This window comes from Emys orbicularis, chromosome 10 (genome assembly GCF_028017835.1).
Source record: "Emys orbicularis isolate rEmyOrb1 chromosome 10, rEmyOrb1.hap1, whole genome shotgun sequence".
NCBI lineage: Eukaryota > Metazoa > Chordata > Testudines > Emydidae > Emys > Emys orbicularis.
The window spans coordinates 68211894-68236052 of record NC_088692.1 but is presented as its reverse complement, the minus strand read 5'-3'; the positions used below and the strand labels follow the sequence as shown (position 1 = coordinate 68236052).

The 24159-nt window shown below is 44.7% G+C and overlaps 1 protein-coding gene across 6 annotated transcripts in view; it reads right to left on the bottom strand.

Annotated features, from left to right (window-relative positions):
* Positions 1–5918: 5918 nt before the first annotated feature.
* The window catches only part of LOC135884876 (tropomodulin-2), a 33183-nt gene continuing 14942 nt past the window's right edge, over positions 5919–24159 (bottom strand). The window contains exons 3-10 of one of the 6 annotated variants that reach the window (XM_065412443.1): positions 19140–19262; positions 16933–17012; positions 15733–15745; positions 12173–12303; positions 10487–10594; positions 9017–9160; positions 8551–8695; positions 5919–5953 (exon numbers count right to left, since the gene is read on the bottom strand). In XM_065412443.1, the coding sequence (XP_065268515.1) occupies positions 5919–5953; positions 8551–8695; positions 9017–9160; positions 10487–10594; positions 12173–12303; positions 15733–15745; positions 16933–17012; positions 19140–19262 (779 nt within the window). Of the gene's footprint in view, positions 5954–8550; positions 8696–9016; positions 9161–10486; positions 10595–12172; positions 12304–13122; positions 13163–15410; positions 15418–15732; positions 15746–16925; positions 17013–19139; positions 19263–24159 lie in introns of all 6 variants that reach the window. The other 5 variants (XM_065412444.1, XM_065412445.1, XM_065412441.1 and 2 more) reach the window with 5 other exon arrangements.

The window sequence follows — 24159 nt, the reverse complement described above, 5'->3', positions numbered from 1 at the left end:
AAAATAAAATCTACTGGTGGTTGAACTGAGGGAGGATCAATGAATGTTTAGTTATTAACGTCATGTGGGGCGAGTACTGAGCCTGTTGTAACACGAACTCGGAAAGACTTGTTACAGCTAGTGTGAGTGTGATTTATTTAGTCCAGAGATTGAGTAAAAGCTTTGGCTGGAAATCTGAGCCCAAACAGTTAGAAAGTGTTTTTGAGATTTTTTCTTTTCTATTGAGGAAAATATCTGTAGCGCAGTACATGCTCTGGTTCAGTCAGAGCTATTTCACTGCTGTAGGGCATTCCTGGAGCGGGTTCCTGATCTCGGATCTGATAGCCTTCCGGGCATGCTGCACTCCTCAGTTTTTCTAACTAGTTATTTATGTAAGGGCAGTCCTTGATATTGTATTGTGTATTGTAAGGTATGGGGTAGGCCCCTAGGGCCAGATTTACACAGTCCTTTATTTGCCAAAAGATGCAGAATGGTTTCTAGTGGAATTTACGGAAGCACCTGAGCAGATAAAGTGCCTAACTCCCATTGCCCATAGAACATTGAATGAACATCTGTAGATGTCTGTACACATTGGAAGAAACCAATATAAATTAATAGGGGCAAAATCTGGCAGAGTGACCACTGAAAGGTCACACTCAGTGAGGAGTCATAGGGCAGATGTATACCATCCAAAACCCATGGAGAGCCCGTTTTGCAGGCTCTCCATAAAATGAGCTATGGAGGGATACTCCAAGGTGAAATATGGCATACTGTATGTTTTTGATGCAAGCTCCTGATTTGGCAATAGCAACCGTGTGCTAACAACCACACATGCACATCAGCAATAACCCGCATGAGGCTGCTACTGACCAGAGTGTCACCACATATAATTGCTGTGAATACAAAGGGCTATTTGCTGTATAAAAATATTCTACAGAAGAAAATAATGTCATAGTCGTCACTGTCCATTGACCAGTGAGAGGCTCTGTTGCTAATCTGATAAATGACTGATTAATCTTGTAGGGGATCAGAGAGCTGATTCTTAGATTTTAGAAAGCTCTTTATGGCTGTTCTGTTGGATCAGTTTTCATCCCTGCTGAGACGTGTTGGGAAACTTCGATCACTAACACATCTGCAGAGTCCAACGAAGTCTGCAATGAGCACAACTGAGATTCATTTTAAAATCCCAAAGCCAAGAATGTGAATTGGATTTTAGATCTTGCACAACACTAAAATGAGGAAAATACATCCAAGGCCAAACCGAGTTCACAACTAAACCTTCTAACAATCTAGCCACCTTTTAGCTCAGATGAGATCTTGTACCAGCACCTTATTGTAAATTGCACTTCTTTCTTTGAAGCAATACTTACCACTGTCTTGCATAAACCTACTGTTATAATTCACTACTTAGTTACAAATTATTGGGATCATAAATGCAGAATATTGAAACTGAGGTTATAGAAAACATTAGTCGTGCTTCTACAAAAGAGCCCCTCTTTTTCCTGCTTCCTCTGGTTTTTTTGTGATGTACTTAATCTGGGAGCCATGTCATCTTAAAAAGGTCAGTATCTCACATTTTGGCCTTGGACTAGCTCTGGGGTAACATTTTCAAAAGTGCTTAAGTGGCTAAGGAGCCTCTGGCCCATTTTTAAAAGTGACTTAGGCACCTTTTAAAGGTATTTAGGTCCCTAAAGATGTAGGATTTTCAAAAACTTTGCGTAACTCGAATTTTGCGTAAGTCGGAAACATATACCCGACCATTACGCGGAAAAAAAAAAAAAAACCCTCCTATTTCTAGCTTACAGAACTTTTCCCGTAAGTGTGGATTTGCGTAAGTCGGGTTTGCGTATACATGTCAAATACATGCCTTATTCCCATTGAAGTTCTGTTACCTGGGAGACAGAATGTGAAACTTGAATGATTCTCAAGAGCAAGTGAAAGCCGTGAGGGTGAGGAAAGTTGCTTACTCCAGGATCTGTGGCAATGCATTGACAGCCACTTAGCACAGCTGCAAGTAAACACAGAAAGCCAATTTCCTTATGAAGGTTTATTTATAAAAGCCAAGGTGTTTGGGAGTCACTGCTACATATTCTGGTGATTCCCCTTCCCTTGTGTAAAATGCACCACGCTGTGCACATGCAATCATTTATATTCCAGATCAAACATTTTCTTCTCGTGTTTAACACATACACTTCACGTTCCTTAGTGCACTCTACAACACGCACAAATGTTAGGATATGCACATGTTGAGTTTTTCCATGAAAAATGTTATAAAAAATACAAACAAAACCCAAACTATCAACATGAGAAGCAATGTGCAAATGAGCCCAGCTACTCCCAGTCTTTGTTTTGTTTAAAAAGGGGGCCTCTATTTATGCCCCGGTGTCAGAGCTACTTGATTGGGAATATGACCATCTGCTTGGAATTGTACTTAAAAATGACCCAGTCAAATATTAACCCCCTTAATACTAGTAGAGGGGATTTTAACTGGCCAACTGCTTCTGTTTTAAGGTTAATATTTAGACCACCGATAACTGCACTAGATTCGCTATAGCTATAGTGAATACAGCCTTATATTTTCATACATGGTTTGTCACTATGTTCACTATAAAATGCTTAAGGCTAGATCATGGCCAGCCCTCATGCGGATGTGCAAGAAGGGGAGGTCCCCTCATGACTCCTGGGCAGTCACTTGGTGCCACTGCAGTCCCTGTGCTTTCCTGAGGCCAAGGACTGTTCCCTGCAAGTGCCCCCTCGGGAGCAAACCCTCCAAAAGAGAGAAAAAGGGGCAGAAGGGAGGCGCAGCTATGACCCCAAGCCAGCTAGCAGAGCTGGCAGGCCAGAGAAGGGATGTCATGCACTGGAAAGCTCCAGTATACACAATGTCTCCCCGATCCCTTTCCTACCCCACACCCAGAATTATATGTCCCCAGGCCACCCCCAGCATGGGCACCATCTGGCTCTTAATAGGAGAAACTCAGTGCCTGAAGAGTCACTCTCTTAGAAAACAGCTATCTGTGCATGATGCCTGCAGTCATGGACAATGAAGGGAAGGTGAGACTACCCGCACTTCCCAAAGTCTGTTTCCTTGTTTAGCCCATCAAGTGGAATGTTACAAACCGTTGCTGACATGAATGTAGCCACCTCACAATGGCTCTGCTCAAATGGACACAGGGGGAGATGCTGCCATACATCACAAAGCAGCCATACCAATCCGCCCGTTACAGAACTGCTGCATGCAAATACAGTGTCATTTACATTTTGAGTGGAGGTTCAGACTATAAACGCATCACGCTTGTTTGTTCTGAACACACTAGATCCCATTAAAGACATAACTGATTTTTTAAAAAAATCATTAAAATGTTAAAAAAAATAGCCAGATGTACTTGGAAACCCGCTGCTCCTCCCCCCCCCCCCCCCAAAAAAAAAAAAAAAACCTAAAGAAGGGAATAGGGAAAATGTGTGGGAGTCAGAACAAATTTCTTTTCAGGCTGAAGATTGTCCATGTCAGAAATCTTTGGCTTTGGGGATAAGGATACTTGAATCAAATTTCTTCCCCCATACCAGGCCTGATGTTGCAAACCCACAATCATGCGAGAGTAGTTGTGACGCATGCAAGTAGCCCCATTGGCTTTAAGGACTGCTCACATAAGGGTATGCACAATCCGGACCATGTGAAGGAATTCGCTCCCTTTTTTTTAAGACTATGTGTGTCTATATCCATTCTCACAGCAAATCCTGCCTGGGGGTGGGGAAAACCCTCTGGTAATTCCACAAGGTCCTCTCATAGAATTTCTTTCCCATTCTTCCCTTGAGGAGGAGGCGTTTCTAACCCTGCACTGGAGGAGGGAGAGGGCCTTGAAAGCCCTTCAGAACCCTAGATTCCTCAGGGAAGATGGCTGTACTGTGGATACTACTCTTAGGCCCTGATTTAGCAAAGCACTTATGCTTGTCTGGAAGTCATTAGGACTTAAGCATGTGCTTAAGTGCTTTATACAACCAGGGCCATAGAGCAGAGATCCAGCCCTCCCCCACTGCACCCCTCAGGAGCAGTGCTGCCATTGGTCCCACCCATTTTAAAAGAGGCATAGATGACATAGACTAGACAGATAGAGAGTGAATTTATACTGTCTGAAGCAGCACTGACTCGCAGAAAGATTTCTGTTCAGGAATCTGCCAGGTTCAGAGGGGAATATCCCACACACCCTGACTGCTCCCCTGACTCCATCCCCTCCTGATTAACAGACCCCAGCCCAATGTCTTCTGCGGGTTCAAAGATGTCAGAGCACCATTCGTTCCCTTTCCATATTCCCCTGGCCAGAACTCTTTTGCCAGCACAAATGATGGGGCGTGTGTAGGTCAGAAAGAGGGAAGAGAGGCTAATGTTTCAAGGATACCGCAGGTTGTTGGCCCCAGTTAAACACCTTTAGCTTTCTGAAAGAATTAGTATAGCTAAACCAGTTAATAGCATCCTTCCTTAATTCTTGCATTACATTTAAATATGATCAAAGTGAACCCCCGGCTATTTAACAGACTCAGATGTTGGCAAAGACAATATATATATACATATATATGGCTAGAAATTAATGTCTGATACTATAAAACTATACACAATACAATGAAATTATATTGCAAACTAAACGCTTCACACAATCTTTTCACAATACCCCACTGATTCATTCTAATGTTGTTGGGTTTAATTGCTGCTGCATAAGTATCTTCCATGTGTTCAGCGCAATGTGCAGAATTCTGGGTTAACGCCCTGCTTCAGCAGAGCACTGGAACACATACTTACGTCCATCCTTATTCAGCAAAGTGCTTCAGCAATATTGCTAAAGTCCCATTGGAATCAGGCACAGGCTTAAGCACTTTGCTTAACAGACAATGAGTGTTGAATCAGCTGCTAAAAATGTAAACTAGGTGATTGGTACATGTTACTCTTCTGATTGTTATCCATCTCCGGGTAGAGCTGCTGCCGCCCTGGATTAAATATTTTACTCACTCTTTATCTAACCGGTCCTGAGAACAATTCTGTCATTTGTACTAATAAATGCACATAAATACCAGAAATTAAAAAACCAGTCAACAGTGTGGTTCAAAGCAAAACGAGCACTGCTCAGTATACTGGTTTCCATTAATGAGATTTATAGCTGCAAACCTGGCATTCTGTTTTTTTTTTAAAAATCCTCAATGGATTAGAAAAATAACAAAGTGACATTGTTAATGTTAAGGTATTCTAGGTTTGGCAACACTAATATTTTTACTTTACATCATGGAATAAGAATACACGTCAGTGTAATATTGATGACGTGATCAGCCTAACTTAAACACATGTAAACAATAGGCTTTGACAATACTTACAAATGCATCCTACATCTGGATCCACAAAGGCAGAACCCTGTACAAGTGTAGAGTTCCAACTGCACAGATCTGAATGCAGGATTGGGGCCTAAGGGCGTGATCCCGCAAACCGGTATTGGCATAAGTAGTCTCTACTCACCTGAGCAGCCCATTGACTTCAATGGAACTACTCTCACAAGTGAGGATTATTCACATGCTTAAGGCATTGCAGGACAGGGTGGTAAAGCCCCATTGTATATAGAGAATCCTTTATCAATGTAAAACGATCGTTTTTTAACAGAGTTTAAAAAAAGGACTACAAAAGATTCAATGTGATTCCAGGTGATGCTCAGTAAGACATATTTTACCCCTAGGTTGTGGATATCAGCTTCATATATTCCAATAACACAATCATATTTTCATAAACATTAAACTAAATATGAAAGTTAACAATTTTAGTGGTTAAAGGGGACAGTAACGGAAATGAGCAACCTTCATTACAATGATTTTCCAGTGTCTTCCCTTCTGACCAGTGGATGTTGTGAGATTGCCGTTGTGTCGGCTGCATTCAATACCTCCTTGCATCCTCCAAGGCATGGCTACTGCCGGTCTGCTTCCACTCGCTTTTTACGAACTATACCAGTAAAATAAAAAACCATCTCTCAGCGTTAACTTACTAAGCACCCAAGCACACGTCTCAATGTGACACTATTTGGGACTAGAAAACTGGGTTATTCGTACTTCCCTTCTCAAGGACTGAGTTAAGGAAAGTGCATAGTACCTTCAACTCTCACTCAAATCAATGGGAGGGTTGGCCCATCAGTATCTTCTAGGACAGGGATTGGCAACCTTTGGCCTGCGGCCCGCCAGGGAAAGCCGCTGGTGGGCTGGGCCAGGCCAGTTTGTTTACCTGCAGCGTCCGCAGGTTCTGCTGATCGCAGCTCCCACTGGCCGCGGTTCGCCCTCCCAGGCCAATGGGGGCTGCGGGAAATGGCGCGGGCCGAGGGATGTGCTGGCCGCCCTTCCCACAGCCCCCATTGGCCTAGGACGGCGAACCGCAGCCAGTGGGAGCTGCGATCAGCCAAACCTGCAGACGCTGCAGGTAAACAAACCGGCCCGGCCCGCCAGCAGCTTTCCCTGGCAGGCCAAAGGTTGCCGATCCCTGTTCTAGGAGGTACAGGATTGTGTCCAGAGGTTTCACAGATTCATAGTTTAAGGCTAAAAGGGACCTACGTCATCTAGTCTGAGTAACCATGTAACCACGGGCCACAGAATTTCACGCAGTTATGCCTGTATTGAGCTCCGAAACTTGAGTTTGGCTCAGGGCCGCCCGGGGGGGGTGGGGGGGGAGCAAGTGGGGCAATTTGCCCCAGGGCCCGGGACCCGCAGGGGCCCCCACAAGAGTTTTTCGGGGCTCCTGGAGCGGGGTCCTTCACTTGCTCCGGGGTCCCCAGAAAACTCTCGCGGGGCCTGGGCCCCCGGAGCTTCTTCCGCTCCGGGTCTTCGGCGGCAATTTGGCGGCGGGGGGTCCTTCCGCCCTGGGACCCGCCACCAAAGTGCCCTGAAGACCCGCGGCGGGGGGTCCTTCCACCCCGGGACCTGCCGCCGAAGAGCCGGGTCTTCGGTAGCAATTTGGCGGTGGTGGCCCCCCGCCGCCGAAGACCCCAGGCCCCCTGAATCCTCTGGGCAGCCCTGGTTTGGCTAAATCATATCTTCCAGAAAGGCATCCAGTCTTGATATGAAAACTTTAAGCGATGGAGAATCCACCATTCCTCTTGGTATTTTGTTCCAATGGTTAAATTTAGGTTATCAGTATGGCTTGTATCATTTGTTTTTTTTAAAGGCCATATTGCTCCAACTAAATTGAAACAGGTACTGTGGGCTGTGTGGGAGTGCTAGATCCTCCTCATTGGATTCATTTAAGGGTGATGTAGCCAAAAATCAACAGCTGTTCCAATTGCAAGAGTTTCTCTTGTGGGGTTACGAAATAAGTAAAAATTCTGTTGTTCCATATGCTAACACTACATGCAAATATGCATGGTTAAGTCATTTGATGTCCTTGTGAGAAACATATCTGTATGAAAGAATCAGACTTTTTATAATATACTTTCACATGGTACTGATTACTAACAACAAGGAAAATAACAAATCAGACCCAAAAGGAAACATTTTAGTCTCAGAATAGATCTCTGGGTTGCATGGGCCATTGGATAATACAGTAAACCTTAATTAACCCACAAATCTGCACTGAAAATGGATTATTTTGGGGGGATGCAGTTTAATGAAGCACGGATCAATGACATTCTACTATTGTGCCCTGAGCAGGGCTACTCTGGGTGATGTCTTATTCCCTGCAATGCAATGGAGGAGTCCCCTGGCACTCAGCAATGCACTGTAAGAGGGCCTGGGAAGTTCTAACTAGTCCTTTGTGCTGGTGCTCCTTGCCATCCACAGCATTAGCTATTCTGTAACCCTGTTCAGTCTGCACTGAGCCATAAGGCCAGATTAATGCTGTTCATACTAGATAGGCTTTGGTGTTACCAAACTGCACTGGGATACCATGTTTGTGATACTGGGTTTCTGAAATACCCAGACCAAAACAGGCAGAGCGGGAAGAATACTTCTCATTGCAGCATGCCAGTAATGACAATCTCTGGCTATGAACTTCCTTTAATGTAAACATTAAAGCTCTTGGCAAACAGACTGCATTATCCCAAAGCCTTGCAGTGCAAATGTCCGTCATTTTGCCTCTGCTTCCAATGTTGTGCTTTTCCAGATATGGTTTTATGAAGTATTCTATTGTACTAAATAGTCAGTGATAATTTGCCAATGCAAAAGAGGAAAACGGACTAGATGCAAACCAGGAGAAGGCAACATTCTAGAGTAATTGTCTAAATGATAAGGATGAGAGATTTAACCAGCCTTTATCCTGCTGGGGACAATTAGAATTTCAGGAAATAAAGCATATCATGGGAATTCAGCAGGATGTTTAAGTATTGCTAAAAAATAAAGTCTCTGCACCAAAGTATGCATTTGTTCATTTTTTGCTAAGTCCTTACTGGGGCAAACCCAGACTGAAGTCAATGGGTGTTTGCCTGAGAAAGGACTCAGTAAAAACTGATTAAGGACCTCAGGATCTGGCACTATTTGATTATTTTTTGTCTACAGAATGTATAAGGAGGGCAGGAGTTGGCCTGCAAGAATTGCCGATGAATGTCTGTAGCATCTTACCTAGATCGTTATTTTTAGTAATAGCTGCAGCTACCCTGGTTCTTGGACCTTGCTTTGTGAACTGGTATCCAAATTTGAGAATCTTGGAGTTCTCCTCAAGCATCTGGGCAATCTCCATCTCTACAGCTGTCCCCAGCTGCTGCCTCTGTTGGGTGACACACAGTGAAAAGAAAAGGAAACATCTTCTCACAAAAGAAAGAGAAGTGGTTACATTCAGTAATGTGCTACAAACTGGAGAGAGAAACCCATCTCTGGAGAACTTCCTCTGGGCTTTCTTTTTAGCATTTGTCAGTTTTGTTTTCTATTGCTTAGCAGCATGTGCTTGGGAACGAGGTGCAGAAAGTCTGATCCATAGGATTTTGCCTTGCCTCTTTGACAGATCCCAAACCTAAAATATTATAGAAGAACATATGGAACCTACCAGAAACTAAACAAAGCAGGCACCAGTTTACTGCCCGCTCCTTACCTGGTTGTCAATTTTGATCTCTGTCAGGGTTTCATTCTCTTTTAGTGCATCAATCAGTGCCAGAATGCCAGCCCCAGTGATGAAATTGGATTCTATATTTAGACTCTTCAGTGTCTTGTTCACTTTTAACATATCTGCAAAAGCCTGAAGAGTCAGGGAAGAGGTGGTATGAGTTTGAAACTCTGAAAGCTTCAGATAACACCAAGAATCTGAATTGTGGTTAATACCTAGAAAAGCATTGCAAACAGAGTCATGGAGGAAGAGTGTATTCCTAGAACAGAACAGGTTATAATGCCACTGTGCACAGTCACAAGAGACATCTGAAAAACAAGCCCCTCTGTAGCGGGGCAGTAACCCCGCTCCTGACAAAAAGGGGTTAAAAGCAGCCCTGGAGAGGGCTGCAGCAGGGAAAGGCTAGGCTGATTGGGGAAGGAGCCACAGCTGGGGCCACATCCCAATCAGGCCACAGCTGGCTCTATAAAAGGGCTGTGATCCAGGAGCTCAAAAGGAGTCTCTCTCTAGCTATCTGAGAGAGAAGGACCTGGCTGCCTGGGAGCTGAGAAGAGTACCCAAGGTGGAGCAGTGCTGGGGAAGGGCAGAGGGAGCTGGGGAGCTCCAGCCTGAAAAACCCCCAGGCTGCAGGCCTTGAAAAGGGCCTATGAAAGGTACTGGGGCTGCAGAAGGGCTGCCCAGAGATAGGCGAAGGCAGCAGATCCTAACACCCCTGGCCGATGACGAGTGGTTTACAGACTGCAGTCAGTGGCGTAGCCAGGTGGAGGGAACAGGGGGAGCAATAAAAAAAAATAAATAGGCGCCACCCGCTGTGGCGCTTTTACTCACCTGGCGGCGCTCCGGGTGTCTTCAGCGGCACTGAAGGTCCCGCCGCCAAAATGCCGCCAAAGACCCGCGGAGCGAGTGAAGGGCCCGCTGCCGAAGTGCCGCCGAAGACCCAGAGCGCCACCGGGTGAGTAAAATAAAAGCACCACAGCGGGTGGCACTTTTAAAATTTATTTTATTTTTTTAAAATCGCTTCCCCGGGTGAGTACAAAGGTGCCAGGAAATTGACAAGGCACCACCTTGTGCTCAGTGGGGGAGCGGCTGCTCCCCCCTTAGCTACGCTACTGACTGCAGTCTGCCCCAGTGAATGGGGGCTAGAAGGGACTGGCAGAAGCCACTGAGGCAAGGTGGGGATAGCGAGTTGGGGGTTCCCCTGGGTGGGGAGACCCAGATTGTGGGTTACTGCTAGGGGCAGAACCCTGATGTAAAGGGCACCGGGGTCTGGGAGGAACACATGGGCCAGTGGCAGGCGAGACACTGGCCTGCAGAGGGCGCTCTGGGCTGGAAGAGCTAATTCCCAGGACAACCAGCAGGAGGGGCTGCGCCAGTGAGTTGTCGCCCCGCCACACCCTCCTAGAGACAAATGCAGCCTTAGTGAACAGTTCTGTCTTTTCAAGCCGTGTTTCAACTTACAACAGCAACAGGGTCATTGCTTCGAGTGGCTGCGAGGCTGAACTTCTTCACGTGGGTGTTGGTTTCCAAAGCCTTGGCAAATTCTTTCAGCGTCGGAATTGGGATGTTCTACATTAAGACAAACCCCAGTAAACATTACAGCCAATCACATCACCAGACATTTATTTTGATGATTGCTACATTAATTAACACTGCCTCTCTGTACAACTTCTTAGCTATTCCCTGTGCTCTACAAAGCCCGTCAGGCCAGAGTACTGTAACTTGCTCAGCTTTGCGGCTGCCCTTGAAGACCACTCAATGCCTTGAGCTAGGGCAGAATGCAGCCACCACCTTTTAAGCAAGGCAGGCCAAAGTGAAAACACTGCTCTGCCCTGTTTTTCGTATTCATTTCCAGGTGCAATGAAAGGTGCTGATTTATTTGTAAATTCCTAAACAGTCTGAGAACTGATGATCCTCTAGGCATCTCTTCTACCATGCACCATCCTGGAAATTAAGGCTGGTGGCAATCTCTTGCTGTCTGTCTCCAGGGTTGAAATCCTGAAGCATGGCCATAATATTCTCATTGGCGGGCCCCCATCGTCAGCATAGGCTCCCTCTTGCAATCTGACAAAGCCTGAGTTTGGCCCCATGGGCTGGAGCGAAAATTTATCTGTTAAATCTGACTTTTTAGCTGGGACACAAATTTGCTGCTGGCTGCGAGGAGGTCTAGTAATTGGTTGCGGATTTGTTACCGGCAGGTGAGAGTGAGTGGTTAGCTGTGGTACAGCTTTGTGGTTGTATTGTTGGATCATTGGTATTGCTTATTTTTTTCAAATGTACACTCGTGTCCAGAAACAGTGTGATGTGGGGTGAATAACCAATCCATAAACCCTTAGTACAACAGGCACGGCAGCTTTGGGCATAAGCCTGTCTTGATATGGAATTAGACACCTGGAGGTGAGATTGCTACCAAACAAGCTGTACTGATAAAGAGAAGGATACAATGAATCAACTCAACATGCTGGTCCTTTTAGAAAATTACTTAGTTTTAAAACAATATGAAACAAGAAAGAGGAAAAAATAATGAGCTGCTATTTGTCACCACCTCTGAGCTCAAAGCAAACACTAACAAAGCTTTATCCTATTCCTAGATCCAACCAGCCACTCTAAACTGTGCAGACAAAGGCGGCGGAGGTTGTTCTGCGTCTGAGCTTCCCAACTTTTCCCTTTTCATCTGTGGGCTAACTGAATTAGGCCAATAATTGTGTGGTACCCCGATGGGTGCTGGAACAAGGGGTGCTGCTGCACCCGCTGGCTTGAAGTGGTTTCCATCAGATACAGGGTTTACAGTTTGGTTCAATGACTCTCAGCACCCCCCCATACAAATTGTGGCAGCACCCCAGGGTGCCCCATGAGGTATCTTGCTTTACCAGCTGTTAGAGAAATGAAGGCAGAAGGGACCCCTTGCTTGGAGTTCTAATTGGCAGCTAATTCAATGTCAGGTGTTGGTGACCCTTGGAATAACTGGGACAATTCCTGTCTGCCCCTCTTTCTCTCCTGAGTGTCCTGTTCCTCCCAAATATTGTCAATGCAGCAACATGTTTGAAAACAAAACCCCACGTTTCTAAAAAAACATTGTAAATCTTGTCATCTCAGATGAACCCTCCTGCAGCAAAGAAAATGAAGCCACAACCCCGATCCAAATACCTTTATGTTGTTCAGATTGACTTCAAGGAGGCTAGAGTCATTTGCTTTCATCCTTTGCAAACTTGCTTCCACATTAGTTGGATTCGGTGGCTCCTCGAAAATTGGCTTGACCTTTTCACCTTTGACCACATCTGAAACACAGGATCTAATTAAACATGCATCATTGGAAATAAACTGGCTTTTCCGAACTCTCACTTATGTTTGGGTTGAGGCACGCTGGATGTTGCTGTGGTGAATCTCATGTTTGTGATGAATACTTGTGAGCTGTGGAGGGAGGGTTCTGGATTTCTGACTAGTGTTTCTCTGAGATGCTGATGCTTTTGTGGCCAGTAAAGAATGGTATCACATTCAGTTGGCTCTCCCACTGTTTATTAGTTTGTGCAGCTATACGCAAGAAAGAAAGTGCAGCTAAAGCGTGGAGATGAATAACTGAGATACACTTTAGAACACTTCTTTTCCCAGTTTGTGGGAAAGTCATAGAAAATACTTTTCCTGGGGGGCAACCTTCTAGCAGACCCATTAACAAAGCCAGATGAAGGTGACATGAAGTGTATGGTATGACATTCACTGTGCTATATACACTAGAGTTAGTGTTATACACCAAATTGTGACCAGCACCGTGCTCTCCCCCATTCTTACATCTCTCTGTAGGGGTCAGCTACAATGCAGTTGGGAGCACAGGCCTTCTCTTTCCTAGTGCCCTTGCAGGACTCTTACAAAGGGCAGGAGCTAGGTAAGGGCATGGCCACACCACACTCCCCTCTCCACACCGGCCAGCAGAGCTGACTTGGCATGGAGGGAGGAGTATATTGCACCTCCTCCAGGCCAGGCATGGTGTAGATCAGGGGTGGGCAAACTTTTTGGCCAGAGGGCCACATCGGGGTTGTGAAACTGTATGGAGGGCTGGGTAGGGAAGGCTGTGCCTCCCCAAACAGCCTGGCCCCCGCCACCTATCCACCCCCTCCCATTTGCTGTCCCCTGACTGCCCCCCTCAGAATCCCTGACCCATCCAACCCCCGCTGCTCCTTGTCCCCTGACCGCCCCCTCCCGGGACCCATGCCCCTAATTGCCCTCTGGGACCCCAACCCCTATCCAACCCCCCCTGCTCCTTGTCTCCTGACTGCCCTGACCCCTAAACACACCCCTGCCCCCAGACAGGCCCCCGGGACTCCCATGCCTATCCACACCCCCCCTTTCCCCATCCCCTGACACCCCCCCCAGAACCTCCGCCCCATCCAACCTCCCCCTGCTCCCTGTTCCCTGACTGCCCCGCCCCCTATCCACACCCCCGTCCCCTAACAGCCCCCCCCCCGGGACTCCCACGCCTATCCAACCGTCCCCTGCTCCATCCCCTGACTGCCCCGGGGACCCCCTGCCCCTTATCCAACCCCCCCCCCAGCTCCCTGCCCCCTTACCATGCTGCTCAGAGCAGCAGGAGCTCTCAGCCCCACCGCCCATCCGGAGCCAGGCACGCCGCCCGCGCTGCCCGGCAGGAGCAGCAGGCCAGAGCGCTGGCGGTGTGGTGCACTGAAGCTGCGGGGGAGGGGCTGGGGGCTTGCCTCCCCGGCCAGGAGCTCAGGGGCCGGGCAGGATGGTCCCGCGGGCCGGATGTGGCCCACGGGCCGTAATTTGACCACCTCTGGTGTAGATGCTGAGCCGCTGTGCTTGCTAGGGTGCTGCAATGTATCCCCTTTGCATTCCCTTCCAGCAAATCTAATGAACATCTATTTTCCTTGAAATTAAAACCAAACCCAAACTGTGCCCTTTGGAGTGGACAGTCACCCTTTCTCATCCTATGAGCTACTCTGGGTTGGACCCTGCCTTTACTGCAGATCTTTGCCATCTCCTGGAAGTTCTGACCCCATCACCACAAAGGAGAGCGTATGGTAGGAAGTCTGCACCGGAGAACCTGCAGACACAGTCAGGTTAGTACCAGCCCCTTCTGTGCATCTGTCCTTGGGAAGGGAAGCATGTTAGCCTATGGTATGTGACCAGAGTCCTGAGCTGTATCATTAGGGACAAATTCTGTCCTCAGCTTTATGTGCAAAGCTCCCAATGCAGTCACTCTGAGCCAACCATGTGCATCCAACTCTGAGGGAAGCATGTAGTCTATTGCACAGGATATAAAATAGCAATATTGAAAGGAACCCAGGGTTTATGGTCCTGCCATAAAGCCTGCAAAGGGAGATACGCTTGTGAATATATCTGGTTATGTTCTGAGAAAGTGCCCCTTTCCCTCTAAACACACAGTGCTAACATCAAAGACTATGATGATGAGGCCCCTTAGCGTCCACCTCCATCTCTGACATTAGCAGCCCATCTATAAATTCAATTAGCTCTTGTAAAATTGCAACATCCGCACATTCTAAATAATAAAACTATCAAAGCATGAAAAGCAGCTCTCTGCCAACACCAAGATTTATGAAGTCTTTGCATATCCCTGCTCCAAAGCAATACAATTTTTAATGTTGGCAGCCATGTACTATAAAAGAAAATCAATCATTCCAGGAGATGCATAAAAATCATAGCATACAACACAATTAATACCTATAATTCCCCAGCTTATAATTGTGGAGATGAATAATAAGCCTTGCCCACCCAAGCTGCTACAGCCAAGAAAGGAATGTGTTACTGACCACAACTGAGTTTAAACATGGTTTTTTTGTAGTGCAGAAAGTCATGTTCTATTCAAGGGGCTTGTGTTGAAACCTGAAAGTTTACATGCACTTCCATGAGGTGCAATGGGTGACACTCATCCTGGTGCACTGGGACAGGACAAAGCCAATGCACCAATTAAATCACACCTAAGCTCTTTGTAGAACTTAAGTGTTACATAAACCTTGAACTGGATTTCACTATTTGAGCAGATTCCAACTCTTTTTGCTATGGAGCATGTCCCAGTCCACTCCCCACAGGACCTCCCAATGCCTCCATAAATACTCCAGTAACAGCCTTCAGAGAGTTACTGATGTTGGAGATTGCTAATAAAATGCACTTGGAGAATTCACCACCCTTTGGATTCAAACTAAAAATTACACCAAAACATTTTTGCATTTGTAGCAGCATTCTACTAAGCTGAGAGCCAAGGACCAGCCATTGAAGGACTGTTTGTTAGAGATTGTAACCCTGTCCACAGAGTAGACTTTTTACTTTACCATGTCATGAGTAGTTAGCAGTGATTTTCTCCTCCTGTTATGCTGCCTGCCACTGCCAATGAATTTTATCTTATTTCTTTAACTAGGGAACTGTTTTGTCATGTTAACAATCAGCTCTTGAAATGTGTTCCCCTTTTTTACTGAAAAATTACACTTAGCTAGGAAAAGTTATTGCTTTTGGACCAAGGAACAAAGTGATCTGACAGAGCAACTTTCTGGTGTTAAAGTTGTGATTGGAGCATAGTTTAGCAAACCCACATAGCTGACATTGTGACCCAATGCAACAAAAATAAGCTCAAGTTTATGTGAATTAGTACCATAATAAGTTGCATGTTCTGTGATAGCCTCCAATTTGCACAGATTCTCACTGGGAAGGGTTGCAGAGATATCTCAGTCCTGTTCTGCCTACCTCCATGTCCTCCTCTTGGGTGATCTCTTCACACAGATAAGGGCGGAGATGAAAAGTCCCTGCTGACAACAACTGCTATTGTCACAGCCCATACAAGAGGGGAGACTTCTTGTGTGGCTACCTTTTCCTGTGTACTCAGGCAAGGGCCCATCACAATCTAATACTGAAATACACAGAGGGACGCAGAATTGGAACCCTGGATCTGAACATCGGTGAACTCAGGATGTGCAAAGGCATTGGATCCAAACTTTGCAGCTTCCCTAAGTTTGCGGACAGGCTGAGCCAAACCCCTGGACCAAAGAACTCCAAACATTAGGGGAAGTTCAGATCTTGATCTAAACTCTGCAGCTCAGGATCATCTCTGATGAAAAGGAATTTATAAGATTTGAATTTTGTTTAGGTTTTTTTTTAACAACTCTGACTGTTATTATTTTTCTGCGTGCTTACACCTCCTGCAGAATGTACTTAACCACAGAAAGAACACACAACAGTCAAACAATAGTATTATTTAAAGTGTGCGGGGTATTATTTTTAAGTCCAACAAAAAAGCCCAAGTGACAGCTCAGATGCAATAAGAGGGAAAGCATTATTTTCAAGTACCCTCCTCACAGTGCTGAATGCAGCTTGGTGGACCTGACATATTGTGAACTGTGCTAGAAACACATCAAGCATCAAGTTGTACTAACCTGGAATTGTCTCAGCTAGGGATACTACCCAGTTAGTGGCCCACAGCTGTAAGGGCAGGCAAATGTATGTACTGTGATTGGATGAGATGGTCTGACTTGCATAATGATCACATGGTCATTTCTCAGTAACTGCAGATGCCAGTGCTCAACTTACTGCCTTTGGAATTCCACATCCATTTGCCCCTTGATATGGAAACATAGATGCCTTAGCTTCCCATTCCACTCCCATTATTATTATGCTATGCACTTCCAATCCTCTCTGCCACGGCTATCTAGCAAGCCTTGATTGTGAGGAAAGCTGAGCTCCCTGCTAGAGTGATTTATTTGTGTAGCACACTGTTGATAGTATGAATTTTTAATTTAAATTATATTTAATTTAAGAGTTCCTCCTCATGATTAATGATGTTGGGTTAATCAAGGATTGGTCCAGTGATACTTATTAGACCAACACGCCCCAACATGTATATAACTACCTAAGAACACAAGGAAATGTGTTTACTTACTTCTCACACTTCCTTTTCCATCTTTGCTGCTGGTTCCTTCTTCATCAAACTGTGGGTTGTTGACCATGTTGTGCACCCCAAGAACAGCTATAAACATAAAAATGCCAGTAGTAGAATCCAATGTTAATAAAGTTTGCAAAAGAAACATGCACTTTACAAATTCCAATTTAGTTCCCTAGCTAGATTATCAATCAGAGCGTTGTTACTGTCTTGGGTCATATGTGTTCATAGGTGAGGCTTGGTTAACCTCTAATACTATAAGTTGAAAGTTTGGAGAACTTGACTATAGGTTCTTTCCTACAAATGCACCAGTGGAGCATGCATATTATGTGTCTATAACCTGGTACACTTACATTCATACATGCACATCATAACCATCTTGGGATTTCTGTGGGTGCTAAAGTATGGGGCAGGGGGAAATAAAACATTTAAACATAATGGAAGACACAGCAATAAGGATTTATATGAGAACTAGAAATAGGCTGATGAAAGAAACCAGCGTTCAATAAAAGAGGCAACAAATAAAAATTATCTTAGTACAGAGGCAGTTTCCACAGTATTCTATCAGAAACAACAGAACGGTTGGGTATCTGATCCTTCTCGGATTAGTTGCCTGCTTGGACCTGAGGGATCCTTTCTATTGTGCACAGGTATCTATGAATCAAAAATGAATGACTCACTCTTTACACTCAGTTTTTCCTTACACAGACACTGAAGAGAGTGACTGTCTACAGATAATATGACTTGTGACTATTATACTGCCATTATGGACTATTTGCAAACCTCTGTTTGGTAGGGCCATTAGATAATCATATATTAGTCTTTATTTGTGCTGTACAGGGAGTTGGGTACTGACTACAGCTGAGCAGAATCTGGAATTTCCATCCCAGGTCAAATTCTGATATTTCTACATTTGTTTTGGCTGAATGATGTACCGCAGTCATACAGCTCCCATGATTCACCACAGGGTTTGGTCAGAGGGGAGAGACTGAAGTGCATCATGGGAGACATAGTCTGGTAAAGGAGCTCAGCACGCAGGAGAGAGTGGGGGCATGCAGCATGTAAACTACAACTCCTCTGTTGCAATGCAGCACCTTAGGCAGATGTCATTTAATGTTGAACTGACTCAAAACAAAATGTTTCAACTCAGTTCAAACTGAAATATTTTTAGATTTTCCCAATGAAAAATTGAAAAGAAATCAGTAAAGCTGAAATTTTCCATGGAAAATTTTATTTCTGTGAAAAATGAACTTTCTGTTCAAAAAATAATTTTTTCAATGGAAAATTCCCAACCAGCTCTAGTATTGACCATTGTAAAACACAAACAAAAAACCTAATGTAGAGCCACTTTTTATCCTTAGTCTTTTCATTCACACCAGTGGTAACAGTGTGTGAAATGAGGGTAGAATATGAACCAGAAACTTTGTAGATAGCGTATTTTGTGTGAGATGCACATTGGGTGTAGCTGGGCAGTGTTCTGGTTGTTTGAAATATGTTTGCGGGTACACGACATTGTGTCTTTTACAAAATAGTGAAAACAGTTGCAAATGCTCTGAATGATATTGAAGGCCCAATTCTAGAAGGTGCTGAGCACCTCCAATGATACAGTGGAAATTAAATACACTTGGAGTGAAAAGACACTCAGGGCATATCTACTTTTCGAGCTGAGGGTACGAGTCTCAGGTTGAGGAGACATACTGATGCTAACTCTCATCAAGCTAGCATGCTAAAAATAGAATGTAGCAGCAGCAGCATGAGCAGCTAACCACCTCGAGAATGTCCCTAGGGTCTTGGGTGGGTCCGTACTTGGGGTGCTTACCCCTCTTGCCACTCGTGCTGAGGCATCTACACTTGATTTTTAGCATGCTAGCTCGATGATAGCTGGCACAAGTGTCTCCTCAAGCTGTGAATCACACCCCCTGCTCGAAGTACATACAACTAAGTGCATTCGCAACACCATTAGAACGATGCAGGCTTGAGATGATACTAACACTTATGCACCAGTGTTTGCTCCACATTTCTAACATCTGTGCGCATTTTAGAGGCCTAGATTCCAAAAGGGCTTAAAAATAGGGTGAGTGATAGAGAGGCTGAAGATAACCAGGTCTAACCTGTGTAAGAATAGAGCATGCTGTGACAACTCAAACTCCTGGTGGAAGGGCCAGGCAGTGTTGGGCTGAAGAAGACCGTACACTTACAAACACATTAACTAACCTGCAAGGTCATAGAGTTCAGTATCAGAGGCACCGGCCAGGGCTTCTTCTAATTCTGGCTCCAGGGTTACCTTCTCCTCGGTGTGGGTTTCTATGGGCTTTTCTTTAGGGATAAATATTTTTCCTAAGGGGGGAAAAAATCCAAAAGTGAATATTGAATTACTGTGACAACTCCTCCCCATCCTGACCGTACAGGGAGGAGACCTATGTAAACAGTATTGTTCTATATTGTGCACCAATATATGTTTCCCTATTAATTTCTACACCTTCAGCACATTTCTACTGTATGTTGGGGTAGTTTATTTTTGTGGAAGCAAAGGTCCTAAAATCTATACTTTAGCTTTGGAATCTCCTGTGCGTAGTGGCACATGCGACAATCCATTTTTCCCACTACTGTCTGTCCAGAGCAAGATATTTGACTCTATGGTAAGCTGTCTGGATGATGGTCACATTCTTTTTGATCATCCTGCAGTAAGGTATTCTTTGTCCTCCATCCCTTCTCTTCCCTCTGGGGGGACCCAATCTAAGATATAGCTTGTGCTTCTGCCACGGGGTAACCCGATGGCACAGCCAAACCACTGTAGTTGTCTCTGTCTGATTATTGAGTCTGCAGTCTGCTGACCTGTGCAACACAACACTTCCACATTGGTTAGACGATCTCGCCAGTGAATCCCCAAGATTAGTCTTAAACAATACTGGCGGAATTCAGTCAGTTCCAGTTGTATACGTCCACCATCTGCTACATTTCCGAGGCATACAGTAGCGTTGGGAGAACAATAACATTGTACAGTCTCATTTCAGTCTGTAGATGTATCTTCTTACTCTTTCAGCTGTTTGACAAACTGAAAAAATATCCCCTGGCTTTGTTGATTCTTGCCCTCACTTCTTTAGTGAGCTGACCATTAGCAGATATTGTACCTCCAAAATAGATGAAGTCATCAACTCTTTTAAACTCTTCTCCATCAGTCACTCATTTGACAGTGCTGACAGCATTCTCTCCTGCCTCCGTGATCATGGTCTTCTATGCACTGATACAAAGTCCCACTTTGACCACTTCTGCTTTTATGCTCAAAAAGAGTCTTTTCATTCCATCCAAGTTGGAATCCAATATTATATCATCTGCAAAATCTAAGTCTCGCATATTATCTCTTGTCCAAACAATATCAGTGTTCTTGGCAGCAGCCATCACTGTTCTCATCACAAAGTCTATAACAATGCATAAAAGAAGTAGGGATAGTATGCAACCTTGCCGTATGCCAGTAACAACCTTAAATCGATAGATTTGAAGAGTTAAAGCCACAGATGGATGACATTGAAAAACTGCCATTGTTTTTCAAAGAAGCAAATGTTGATGCAGCCAGGACTACAGTGGGGGCGAGAAGATGTAAGAAAGAAGAATGGCTCCAACCAATCCCTGGTGGTTTGTTGAAGAGAGGAAAGAATTAAAGAAGAGAATTCGACAAGCACAGGAACGCAGCAAACGAGCTATTCTGCAACAAGAATATGCAGACAAAGACAAGGAAGTTAAAATATCAGCCAGAGAAGAGAATGGATGGAAAATAAAGTAAAAGAAGCTGAGAAGGCATACAAGAAAGAGAATTCTAAAAAGCTTTTTCTAGTATCTAAACAATTGACATCACAATTCTTGAACTGTTGTGGCATTGTGAAGGCTCGAGATGGTACAGTTTTAACCAGAGTAAGAAGAGAGAGCCCATTGGATGCAACATTTCCAGGTTGTGCTTAACCAGTCAGAACCACTAACACTCATTGAGAGATGCGATGAAACAGTGGACTTACCTGTATCACTAAAAGCAATCACCTTTGAGGAAGTAACCAAGGCTATAAGCCAACTGAACAGTTAGAAAGCGCCAGGCTTACGATAGATGCTGAAATGTTAAAAGCTGGGGAGGAAGTGGTGGAGGATTCCATGTGCAGGTTGGACAGAATGGTTTGGGAAAAGGAGATCCATCCCAAAGATTGCAGAAGTGTTATCTGCAACATCCCTAAAAGAGGGATCCATTTATTTGTGATAACTAGAGAGGGGCGTCAAGGAACAGATCAGCTGGGACCAGCTGCTGGCCTGCTCCCTGACTAACTTTGCTGCTAGGCAACCACTAAACCCAGCTGCAATGCCTTGGAACTGACAGAGCCCCTGATTGGCTGCTGGTTTAGCTTATAATACTGGCCCCCAGAGCAGGTCAGCAGCTTCTCAATGTCTACCGTGCCTGCAGCTGTGCTTGTTCTTGGTCCAGTCCTTGATCCTGCTTTCTTTCAGCCCTTGTTCCAACCCTGTTCCAGCCCCTGCTCCCCTCTGGCTTCAGACTTCCAGTTTTGATCCACGGCTCCCCCTCTGCCTTATGGCTCTGGTTTACCCTCTGGCTCTGTCATTTGGCTTCTGTCTCTCTGGTACTGACCCTTGACTTGTTTCCTGGACTCTACCCATCTTGGACCCAGCTCTAACTGGTAGGCTGAACTCTTGCTTCCATCACTAGGCATGACCACCCATGGCCCAGTCAGCTACAAGAGGTGACACTTCTATCTGTACCTGGAAAAGTGTTTTGCATTATCATTTTGAATAAGATAAAAACTGCTATCGATAAAATTGATACCCTTCAGTGTCAGTGGTTGGGATTTTCAAGTACTCACCATTGGGCATTTACTTGTATGGGTGTAGAACCAGGCTGAGTGCTAATCCCAGGCAGATGTGGGTCTGTTTAAAGACAGTGCTTTCTGAGGAATTGAAAACAATTCAAAAAATCCCTCTGCAGGAACCTTCCACTCAACAGAAGCCTGTTCAAGGGCACATAAGCTGTGAAACCATTCTTAGGGACTGCACTTCCTCCTTCAGTAGCCCTGTGGATTTCTTATTTAATCCAGCACTCTGTGATATTCATTGAAAAGGACATTTCCCAAGGCCCATATGCTGATCCCAGGACTACAGAGCACAAAACTAGGAGTGAAGCAGATGTATTTGCTACTTCTTCCCATAAGCTACAGCCATTATTTGAGCTTATCACACAGGTACCGGGGTAAGGAGGATTCAATTCCCCAACTGCCTCTCTGTAATTTCCAACTTTCCCAAAGACATTCTGCCCCCTCTGTCTCATCAGCCAATCATATGATCAGTCTTCCCATGACCACCTGTGCAAGGCTGGGGAAGCTGAGCTAGATTTAACCACATGTCCCCAAAGGACCAAGTAGTTTCCCTGCCACAGACCCTTGTACAACCTATCCTAGACCCTTTCAATTCTTCCCCCCACTGTACACTATTCTTATGTGGGCATTAGCAGGTGTTTCCATGTAGCTTTTCTCAAAGGCCAAGATCATCAATCTCTATGGTACTTCCAGTCTATGACAGCTGCATCAGAGGAAAATCTAGCTCACTTTCATGAGGAACTGGACAACATTAAAAGCCAAGCCACCAGCTTATGTTGTGTTCACTACTATACTCATTTAAATTTTGAAAACAGACAACTGTCATTTGTAAGCAGTGGAGTAAGTGCACTGGATAATACCCATCAATCTGATAAATCAGTGATTCCCAATTTGTTAGACTCATTTAGCAGAAATACAGCTGAGCAGTTCCCTTTGTGCCTTAGTCCTAAACAACTAAATTTCTATCAGGCTTTTGATAATCCCTTTGTATTGAGACTGCAATGACCTTTGGATAGAGGTGGATTTGGTCCATTGTCAGTTCTAAATTGTCTTATTTTCTGTAAGTTTTGACACTGTAAATCAAATGCTTGGAGCTTTATTTTCATTTGTCTCAGTGATGCCATTTTGTCACTATAAATGAATGTTCTTCTGATATTGCTCCTTTCAATTACACATTCCTGTGTCTTTTGCTTTTCAATAGCTCCATGCCTCTGTGGCTTAAATCTTTTTCCATGATGGTCCTGATTAGCATTTTTAGGCAGATAATACCCAGTTCATTTATCTCTTCCAGCAAGTCTGCACCAATCTCAGTACTGTCAGCCTCCATCAATGAATTTAAAGACTGAATGGGCTCAGAAACTCTTGAAATGAAAATTGAAGACATACTGTCAAGGATGACTGGCCCAGAAGTTTACTTCCCTTCTTGCCCACAAACTCTTCCATTCTTTAAAGGCATCTTCTTATTACAAAAAATCTCTGTTCTACAAGAAGAATTGCTTAAAATGCCAGCTGACAAGTGACTGATAAAATAATACTTTCTGTTTCTGTCGCACATTCTACCCAAGGATCTCGGAGCACTTTATAGGCATAAATGTATTTCACCCTTAGTACATTCCTGTGAAGTAGGTAAGTATCCTCATTTTACAGATGACATGATTCAGAGACATCCCAGCAATATCAAAGAAAACAGTCAAGTGCAAGTGTTGTGTGTGTAGTACATAGAAAACTTGCAGCAAGAAATACTTAACTCTGTTTCCAAATGAAGGCAGGTTACATTTGTCAGACTATCCACAACTCAGAACTGTGCTGATAGATGTGATTTGCAGATGCTATGGTGAAGAAAAAGCAAATGCTCCTAGCCATACCATAAGATTTAAATCCCCCTAGGCTATAGCTGATAAAACTTAGTGTCTGGTTGTCATCATGCACCCATCTGTCTTGAATCATCTGTGCACCGGGATGACCTAGAAGGAGCAAACCCACATTTTCAATGGTAGAGGACCAAAAGTAATCAGAATATCTAAGTAAACTATCAGTAGAGTGGGCCATTGGCTGTTGAGTATGTTTCCTTAAAGAAACATGACAGCCATTGACGTTAGGTAGATGAAAGACCTTGAGGTGACCTGACCTGTCTTCATCCATGATGGTGATACCAGTAGGCTACTGACCTTGCACTGAGCAGCATGAACTAGCCAGACAATGCCCTAAACTCCAGAAATGAAATCCCAAACAAGGACAGCAGGGCTGACAAATGTTGACAATATTGTCTATATCTTCTTGCCTGGTCTCCTCATATCCCTCATCAGAGGGACTATAGAGCCCCTAGACTCCAGAAATGGCTGTCCCAGTTGTCCAGCTGCATAGGT